Source organism: Nicotiana attenuata, chromosome 3 (genome assembly GCF_001879085.1).
Source record: "Nicotiana attenuata strain UT chromosome 3, NIATTr2, whole genome shotgun sequence".
In the NCBI taxonomy this organism is placed as follows: domain Eukaryota; kingdom Viridiplantae; phylum Streptophyta; class Magnoliopsida; order Solanales; family Solanaceae; genus Nicotiana; species Nicotiana attenuata.
The window spans coordinates 12,853,681-12,864,378 of NC_031991.1; the positions used below are offsets into that span (position 1 = coordinate 12,853,681).

At 39.0% G+C, this 10,698-nt stretch overlaps 1 protein-coding gene across 1 annotated transcript; it reads left to right on the plus strand.

The window, feature by feature from the left end:
• Window positions 8,563-9,788, plus strand: LOC109223329 (40S ribosomal protein S28). The gene is made up of 2 exons (XM_019387588.1): window positions 8,563-8,669; window positions 9,368-9,788. The coding sequence occupies exon 2, from the start codon at window positions 9,369-9,371 to the stop codon at window positions 9,564-9,566; it is 198 nt and encodes a 65-aa protein (XP_019243133.1). The 5' UTR covers window positions 8,563-8,669; window position 9,368; the 3' UTR covers window positions 9,567-9,788.

Below are 10,698 nucleotides of genomic sequence, written 5' to 3' on the forward strand. Positions count from 1 at the left end.
AAGTTGGAGGTCTAACTTGTAAAAGCAAAGTGTGAACTCTAGCAAAGGCTATAATAATTGAATATTTCTTATATGCCTAAACATTACAGGGCAACATTGCCCACATATGTACGGGTAAGAAGGATCATATATTAAATGGATGAGTACCGACGTGCGTTTAAACCAGCCGGAATACTATCACTTAAAAAAATTAGAGTTACGTTTATATGCATACACCGGGGATAACAAAGCAATTGCTTCTTTTTGTCGAACCAATCAAACTTTATAAAAGGCAATAATAGCAAACATACTTCTTTAGCTACCATTATGAAAGCAAATAATTAAATTAATAAGAGATAAGAGGGTAGGCGAAAATAATAATAATAGTAACCATAGTACCAATTCATCATAATTTTTTTTATATTGAGTAACTCATAAAAGTATAATAACTTATCACGGAGTTACAATCATTGTAATTAAGAATTATTGCAATAACATACTATTTTCCTTCTCCATAAAACTATGAGCATATGACATGTATTTCCGGAAAGATTCTAGGGGAAAGCATTTCCTTTAATGTTGTTTTTCTTCAAATGGTAATTGATGATATCTGACCAGACCTCGATCTGCAAAAGAGAATAACTCAATTATAGCTAAATAACACACAATTTTAATGTATTATAGTCACTAAAATTCAATGAAGGAAAATGTTCTAATAAAAATTTACCCATTTCTTCATTTCGGCATTCTCCTTTCGCATTTTTGCTAGCGAAATTTTTTTTGCTATGATTTCTTCATATAACTTGGGAGTACAATGAGGACAAACTACATGATTGAGCCTTTCACGTAGTAGCTCATTTTGATGGAACATTTGTACATTATGAAGACGAAGTGTACCACTATCTCTCCTATAGCTAATTAAGAAAAATATTGTGAGCCCAATAAAATTTTAGGATAAATAGCACAAATGAAGGAAAATGAAAGAAGAAATATAAAGAAGAGTGGAGACTTACTCTTTAAGTCCGTGCTTTGGCTTAGGACCTTGACTCCCAGATGCCATTGGTTAAGAGTTAAAGTTGAAAGAAAATACAGTTGATCTAATAATCTTTCAACCTTTGTGTGATCACTAAATCTTCTTCAGCAACGGAAATTTAGATCAGAAAACTTGATTTTGACGAAACAAGAGTTACGATATTTATACTACTTACTAGTGTTAATGACTTACTAATTCCTTGAGAGGGACCACTTTTTAAATGAAATAATTTTTGCATGTCATTATGATAATAAAGATATGCATATTACTGTTGTAATCAAGAGATTCCAAAAAAAAGAATATGGTACAAATAAAATTATGGTAAGAACATTAATTCTTATGCTTTATATCATGTGTTCAGATTATGTCAACATACAATTATCATGACAACTCTAGGACTTTAATCAGACTGGTCTTCAAATGAATAGTATAAATAATGAATTTATGATTACTTTCCAAATGGGAGTAACTAAATATTATTAGTGTCTAATTTCAATTTCTCATTTAAACCACTGATCATTTTTGGACTCAAGTAATAATTGAACTACCAAACAACCTCTTACCAATGTTCACACTATTAATTATTAAAGTAAAATATTTCTAGAATTTCTATTTCTATAAATATTTAACTTCATTTAAAAGTCACTTTATTTATCTAGCTTTTAAAATTTGAGACTTTTTAATGGAAATCGGCATAAAGTTACTTTTAAGATCACAATATATGGAAAAAAAAATAATGAAGTTATGGAGATATAAAGGTTTGTAACTTGTAACAATAGCATGCTATGTCCAACGTACAATACTATTATATGTGAATATAGGTGGCTGATATTCCAGCTAAAGCAGGTGGTGGTCGGACATAGCTTTAGATAAACAAATCGAGTGTCTCATATTTTGGCAAAGGAAGCTTCCAAGGTACCCAGTCTACGAGCGGCAGAGCTAGCAAATGACTTGCGAGTTCGGCTAAACCCAATAACTTTGGTCTAAACCCTATATTTATCTTAAAATTTATTGAATATGTATAAATTGTTAATTGAGAACCCAGTAATATAAACGAACTAGAATCTCGAACCCACAAGCTTCAAATCCTGGCTCCTCCTCTGCCAGTCTAAACCAAGCTTTGAGATTTGTAATTCCACCCCATTTTATGGAAACCCAATTCCTAGAAGACAAAGGTGGAACATACTTTGTTAGGTTAATTTCGGATAATGTATGTGCTAAGTTGGCTGAAATTGGAAATCAAAATAACCTAAGTGGCATCACTATAGAATGTAATATGAATATTGCTTATTAGTATTAATATTATCAGCATTCCAATTACTCAACAAAAAAAACTTATAACAATAGCGAGGGAAGGTGAATTGATTAGTTTGGCAAAGGCACTAAAATATCAACTACCTAACGTGAAAAGGAAAAAATATGAAGAATGAAGGAAGGGCAGAAAAATTATGCTTTTATATTTTTCTATTAAATTTCTAAAAGTTAGGCTCCACTCATCGTTTAATAGGATCTTATATGAAAAGATGAAATGGATTGACTGACAATCTTTTTAATAGTTTCAATAAGTCACATTAACTGAAAAAATAATTTGCGGACCCAATTATGACTTTAACAAAAAATTTATGGACCTCTAAGATTATAAAATTAAAGGTAAACTTGATGAGTGATACTGGCTCGGTTGTAGGTTATTTTTACCTTTAATTTTGATGCATTAGAGGTTCGACTCACATTGGTAATTCAAATGCGCTATTGTTTTATTTCTATATCGATCCAGTAGGATCCGGTCTGATTATTTTTCGAACCAATGATTCGGCGCCTGAATGATTTCCGCAAGTGCCGTCGTGGATTTCCCTCAAAATGTAGTTGGTATCTCCAGGTCCTAGACATATCGCGAGCGTGCCTTGAATGCTCTTCTAAACAGGGTTCCGTCTTCGGACAAAATAAATCGGGCTGCCTTCGTACGCAGGTCCCTCGATTCTTTTGGATCCGAGGGCAGTTTTTCGATCTTCAGACATTCTATATATTTGTTTCTCCAGTCCCAAGTCAGGCTCGTTGAGTTTATCTCGGCATGGCCTTCTTCCACAATCGATCTCATAAGTTGTACGAATGCCCCCGAGTTGAACTCGTCGTCCTCCACTGACGATCCTAAGTTAGCAAGGGCATCGACCTCACTGTTTTGATCCCGAGGTACGTGTTGTAAAGTCCACTCCTTGAACCATGTAATGTTACCTGCATCTTATCCATGTACCTTTGCATTCGTTCTTCTCTGACCTCGAACGTCCCATTAACTTGGTTCACCACGAGAAGGGAGTCTTACTTAGCTTCGATCACCTCCGCCCCCAAGCTTTTGGCTAGTTCGAGACCTGCAACCATGGCCTCATATTCGACCTCGTTGTTAGTCAATTTCACAATCCTAATAGATTGTCTAACTACATTGCCTGTTGGTGGCTTTAATACGGTGCCAAGTCCGGACCCTTTTGCATTCGAGGCACCGTCCGTAAAGAGGGTCCAGATCCCCGAAGATGTCCCTGAGTTCACCAACAACTCTCTTTCGACCTCGGGTATTAGGGTCGGTGTAAATTTGGCCCCAAAATCTCCAAAAATTTGAGATTTAATGGCGGTCCGAGGTCGATATTCAGTATCGTACCCGCTGATCTCCACGACCCATTTGGCCAATCATACTGAGAGCTCGAGTTTATGCATTATATTTCGCAATGGGTAAGTAGTCACAACACATATAGGATGACACTAAAAATATAGTTTCAGCTTCCTAGAGGCGCTTAGCAAAGCGAGCGCCAATTTTCTAGGTGAGGGTACCTAGTTTCGGCCTCATCTAGAGTCCTGCTAACATAGTAAATTGGAAATTAGGTACCTTGCTCTTCTCGGATCAAGACTCCACTTACCGCTATCTCCGATACTGCCAAGTACATGTATAGTTATTCATCTGTCTTCGACGTGTGAAGCAGCGGTGGGCTTGATAGATATCGCATGAGTTCCTCCAAGGCCTGTTGGCACTCCGGGGTCCATGAGAAGTTATTATTCTTCTTCTTCAGTAGTCAGAAAAATCGATGGCTCTTATCGGAGGACCTCGAGATGAATCGTCCCAAGGCGGCTATGTCCGGTTAATCTTTGCAAGACCTTCACGTTGTCCACAACCGTTATATCTTTGATGGATTTGATCTTGTTGGGGTTGATCTCGGTTCCCCGGTTGGAAACCATGAATCCGAGGAATTTACCTGATCCGACTCCAAACGCATATTTCTCCGGGTTCAGCTTCATATTGTACTTTTTCAATATGCTGAAAGTTTCCTGCAAATGTTTTAAATGGTCCTCTGCTCGCAGGGACATAACCAACTTATCGTCAATGTAAACCTCCATTGATTTTCCTATTTGTTCCTCGAACATCTGGTTTACTAGGCGTTGATAAGTGGTACCAGTATTTTTTTAATCCGAATGGCATCACATTATAGCAGTATGTGTCGTACTTAGTGATGAATGAGGTTTTTTCCTGATTACCCGGGTTCATCTGTATTTGGTTATACCCGTAGTAGGCATCGAGAAAACTGAGGATCTCGTGGCCGGCCATGGCATTGATCATGCGATCGATGTTGGGCAAAGGGAAGGAGTCCTTGTGACATGTCTTATTCAAATTCTTATAGTCTACACACGTTCTTAATGTATTCCCTTTTTTTGGGGACTACCACTACGTTTGCTAACCAATCCGGGTATTTAACCTTCCAAATGGACCCACCCTATTTTAAGGAGTTTAGATACCTCGTCCTTTTAGAAAGCATGTTTGACCTCAGACTGGGGTCTCCTTTTCTGCTTGACCAGGTAGAACTTCGGGTCCAGGCTTAACTTATGGGTGGTTATCTCTGGCGGGATCCCTGTCACATCAAGGTGGAACCAAGCGAAGCAATCTTCGTTACCTATAATAAATTTAATGAGTTTTTTCCTAAGCTCGGGGCTTAACCCCGTGCCCAGGTATACCTTTCGATCAGGCAAGTGTCCGGTTTGTAGGACTTGTTCCAGTTCCTCGACCGTTGATTTTGTAGTGTCAGAATCGTCGGGGGCTATGAAAGATCTGGGAGCTCCGTAGTCGTCATCCTCGTCTACCCCTCGTTCCTCTGACTCTGTCGAGGCTGGTATCGATGATTTCTATTTGGCCCCGTCTTTAACGATCCGATTCGATCGTTCGATGTTGAGAGTGTGGATGCCGCGATCACTTCATCGACCGCGAAAATCTCCTTGGTGGACGGTTGTTCCCGATAAACTATTTTGACTCCTTCGGGTGTTGGGAATTTCAGTACCTGGTGCAGCATCGAGGGTATTGCTCTCATGTTGTAAATTCATGGCCTCTTGAATAGAGCGTTGTATCTCGTATCCCCTTCGATTACATAGAACTTGGCTTCCTGTACGGTTCTGGCAATGTTTACCGGTAATGTTATCTCCCCTTTAGTGGTCTCACATGCCATGTTGAACCCGTTCAGGACTTGGTTTGCAGGTATGATCTGATCTTATAGGCCGAGTTGTTACGCGACCCTTGATCTGATGATGTTGGATAAGCTACCTGGATCAATTAACACACGCTTAATTCGAGATTTATTTATGAGAACCGATATTACCAGTGCATCATTGTGGGGTTGCACGATCCCCTCAGCGTCTTCGTTGTTGAAAGACAAGGTTCCTTCCGGTACGTAATACCGAGTTCGTTTTTCCCTTGTGATGGATAATTTGGTGCGTTTCAGCATCGGACCCTAGGGAATGTCGACTCCACCGTAATCATGTTGGTGACATGTTGAGGCTCTTCCTACTCGGTCTGCTTATTAGAGTCCCTGTTCCTGAAGTATTTCTTGGCCCGATCACTCAGGCATTCTCGGAGATGTCTGTTGTTGAACAATCGGGCCACCTCTTCTTTTAATTGTCGACAGTCTTCTATTCTATGGCCATGAGTGCCGTGATATTTGCACATTAGGTTGGGATCCCTCTGGGCTGGATCAGACAATAAGGTCTATGACATTTGGTATCTTTGATGCGTCCGATGGTAGATACGATAGAGGCGGCAACGACGTTGAAGTTGTACTCCTATAATCTTGGCGCTTCTTTAGGCCCGACGGTCTTGTCGAAGCTATTTTTTCTCATGATTCCCCTGTTGCTCTAGCCTCGATCACTTCTCTATTCATTTTGCATAGAGTTTCGCCCGGACCCGCTACTTCTTCGGTCTCCACTATACGGCTAATTCTGATCCCTGTTCGATCTCAGTTCACGGTTGATGTCTATCTTAACTCTGTCGATGGTTCTGACATGGTACATGGACCCGAAGGGGCCTCAACCTGATCAACGTCGCCATGATTTTCGATTGATATCAGTTATGGACATTGGCCCAAGTGATGGCCGGAAGTTCTTCCAGGTTTTATTTCAACTACTGTGAGGCCAACGAGCTTCGAATGTTGAGTCATGGGTGAAATCCTAAACGTCCCAATCATCAGCGACCGGTGGCTGATCTATCGTTTCCATTTGAAACTAGGACACGAACTCTCGGAGCATCTCATTATCCTTCTATTTTACTTTGAAAAGGTCCGACTTCCTAGTCTCGACCTTGATAGCCCCAACATGTGCTTTCACGAAAGAATCTGCAAGCATAGCAAATGAGTGAATAAAATTAGGAGGTAAGTTATGATACCATATCATATCTCCTTTTGACAGGGTCTCTCCGAACTTCTTCAACAAGACAGAATCGATCTCATTATCCTCCAAGTCGTTCCCTTTGATGACACATATGTAGGAGGTAACATGCTCGTTTGGGTTGGTCGTTCCATTGTACTTAGAAATCTCAGGCATACGAAACTTCTTATGGATCGGCTTTGGAGCCGTGCAAGGCTTTTGCACAAACTTCTTGGAATCCAGGCCTTTCAGTATCGGCGGTGCTCCCGGGATTTGGTCGACCCTGGAATTGTAAGTTTCTACCTTTTTGTCATTAGCTTCGATTTTCTTCTCCCCTAATTCTACCCGTTTTGTCAGTTCCTCGAGCATCTTTATGATCTCAGGGTTAGTCCTTGATTCATTTTCATCCGACCTCTCTACGATTTCCCAGGATGGATCGGGTTGAATTCTGCTCGGTGCGGGGCTTTGGTTCTGTAACTGAGCTATCACCGCATGTTGAGCCTGTAACATTTCGAATATCATCCATAAATTAATCCCATCTCATCCAATATTTATGTATTTTGAGCTGTCGATCGGGCACCACCACGAACACTATTCTCGAGGTCGGTAGACAGATTTGTTTCGATAGCCACATGCGAGTTAGCATCATTCGGATCCACGACCGAATTCCGATGGGATCGACCGGCGGTACCCTGTCACTGGGCACTATGTTGTTATTTTCACCGTGATGGCTAGACTCATTGTCAACATGTATGGGTGTTGATTGTGAGTTTGACATTTTGAGCTTTAACCTGAAATTAGAGGCACTTCAAAGAACAAGTGTAAAGTAGTGTGTGTTATAGAAATTTGTATCAAATAACCACTATTATCCTTAGCCCTATGGTGGCCGCCAAACTGTTTACCCTCAAATTGGATAACAATTGAATTTGTAAGTGGTTTTAAGGATATGCAGATTAACTTGACACAAAGTAATAAATTAAGTTGCAATTGAAATAAACAATGATAAAGTAAATTCAAACCACACGAATTGAACACTTACAGTTTTGGGAGGTCAGTCACACTTGAATTGGATGCCCTTCGATCAGTATCAAAATACAATAGAATAAGAGCTTAAAGAGAAAAAATAACAATGTATTGCTTTTGAGTGCGTGTTACAATGTGTTAAATGAATTATCAGACCGCCTTTATATAGTAGAGGAGTCCTAGTTTAGGTACAATTCTATAAAAGGTAAAAAATTTCTTGATTTACTGATTGTCAGTTCCTTGTTGATACGTGCTGATTTTTCCACCGTAATATCCGATCGGTCACGGATATTTCGTTCTTCTGTTGGCTAGGCTAACAATGTTCCTTCGAGCTCGTTCGAGGCTAGGATCGATTCCGGGATCACGGCCTCGATATTCTCGAAGGCAGGCGTTCTGGCCTCGGGTTTTAGCTCGGTGAGACTTGATGTGGATCTTCAGTCCTTTATTGCCATGTTTCGAGCCTGGCCTACCATGTCGCAGGCGAGCTCGATTTTGATCGTATACAATAGTGCTAGCTAAATATGATCAACATTCAACATTTTTAAAGCTTACACCTTCTAAAAAATTGCTATAATGCAAACTCATTATTTAATATGATTTATGTAATTTTATAAAATTATATATTAACTGACATGGATACAGGTCCAAAGTGCGTACCCTAAAACTAGTATTAGTAACATTGAATCCAATGATTGTACCCCAAAAAACCCAATGAAAAGAAAAGAAAAACAAGAAAAAATAAAAAAGAAAAGAAAGGACAACCAAATGGTAGTTGACAATATGTTCTTTAGCTCGCCCTCTAGAGTCTCCCTTGAGAAAAGGGCACCAATGTAATTGCAGAAGCAGCTTCTGTATATATATATAGACATCTCCTAGGGTTTTACTTGACCCAATAGAGCAAGGCATTTTTTCTCCTCTTCGGCCGTCGTAGCAATTTGCCCTTTGTGCTCGCTCGTCTGCTCCTATCAAGGTTTTAGCCTTCTCCGTTTTCCCAAAAACTCTTTTAGGATTCTTCGTATTTTTGTAATTCCCAAGCTGTTCTCCATGAATTTTCTGTTTCTGGTTTGTGGTTTAACATGTTCAACGTGTTAGTAGTTTCACCAATCTCTGTTAGTTCTGTTCAAATGCGTACTGTGACTCAATCTGTTCTTCAAATTTTGTATCTTTTCCATGTTGATTGCAGAAAACTCTTAATTGGATTTCTGTTTAATCTTCTATCCATGCTCAGATTTTTTTAGTTTTGACAATCTGTTTGTATCATTGAAGTTAGAAATCTATTCGTTTTGTGTGGCTATCGTTGGTTATATAGATTAATATGATGGCGTGGCTATGTCAAATCTGAAATTAATTTCTCTGAATTAATGTTTTAGCACAACATTTTGGCCCTTTCTGCTAATTATTTCATTATAATATTTGATCCATCCGAGGTTTTATCCTTGATATACCTATTGTTTTTGTCGTTTAAGTTGCTGATAGTTTAAAGATTGTTTACACTATTACTAGTTTGAGAACCTGTGATTGCAGGTTTACAATTTTTTTTAAACACCAAAATATGTGTATAAAGAGATTTGCCTAGAATTACCTGACGAATGACTTAATTGTGTACTGTTAGTGCATATAACTTAAACACTGTTGACAAATGTGAAAATAGTATTATGCGATTTGCAGGATGGAATCTGCCACAAAGCATGCTATTGTGGTGAAAGTGATGGGTCGTACTGGATCCAGAGGACAGGTAACTCAGGTGAGAGTCAAGTTTCTTGATGACCAGAACAGGTTTATCATGAGAAACGTCAAGGGGCCTGTCAGAGAGGGTGATGTTTTGACATTGTTGGAGTCTGAGAGAGAGGCTAGAAGGTTGCGTTGAAGGGGCACATTTTTGAATTCCATATGGATCTGGTTTGAGTATTATACTGTCCTAAATTTTGTTATAGTCTTTAATGTTATGTTTTGTTTTTGCAAGACTTGGTTAATTGTGGACAAGTATTTTAGTGCCAAGCTCAGTTGTTTTGGTGATGTTTGTAACCCATGACGGTTGAGTAATTTTGGTGGTATTGCAAGTTTTGGTAATATTTTATGATCATTCGTAGCTGGCTTTTGCTCTCTATATCTTAACTTGGTCTAACTTGTCAGCATGCTGGTCAGATAACCCTCTATTGTTGCTAAGACCATTTCGCATTTCTTATTCTCTATTTTGACTTCCTTTGTTTTACTAGAGTGTAAGTTCTTGAGCATTGGCGGGCGCAACATTATAGTAGAAAGCTAGGGAAACGAAGATAGGAAGTACTTTCTAGGAAGTGAAATGGTAAGAATGGGAGAGGGAAGTCTCCATTTGTAATGAAAAGAGCAAGTATAGGATCCTTTCTTCTAGGGGAAGGAGGATGGTTGCTTTTTGGACCGGACAATATGTTCCAACAGAAGCAGAGAAATATATGGAAAGCATTTGCTTATGTGTTTGCTCTAGTTGGGAGGTCCAAGATTGGTGTGTTCATTGGCGCACCTTCTGTTTTCTTGATTGCCAATTTTTAGGAAGCGTCATGGTCATCCAATTTCTTTCTCATTGATCTTTAAAGTTGTGCCTTAGAATCCTTGATTGGCCATTTTTCGTTTGGTTGCTTGTGAAACTTGATTAATTCCTCTTGTAATCCATAACCTCATTTGGAACATTAACAAAAAACAGCTGATGTGAGTTGCTGGTGCATCTTCACATCCTCTTGCTCGAAATTTCATCACAACCAATATATATATATATATATATATGGTTTCTTGTCTTTGCCCTTAGAAGTCAGCATTCTAACCATGCTTGGATGGTATTTATCTTTGCTTTATATCCTTTTAGAGTCATAGCCTTTTATTTGGGACTTTTACAATGTTTAGTACTACTAGTAGACTGTGTAACAAGTATCTTATTATCATTTCATGTTTTGTGTTAAGAATAGTTCGCAGTTGAGTAGCGAGAGAAAATAATGTGCCACTCGGTATCTTTTGCCCTTACATAT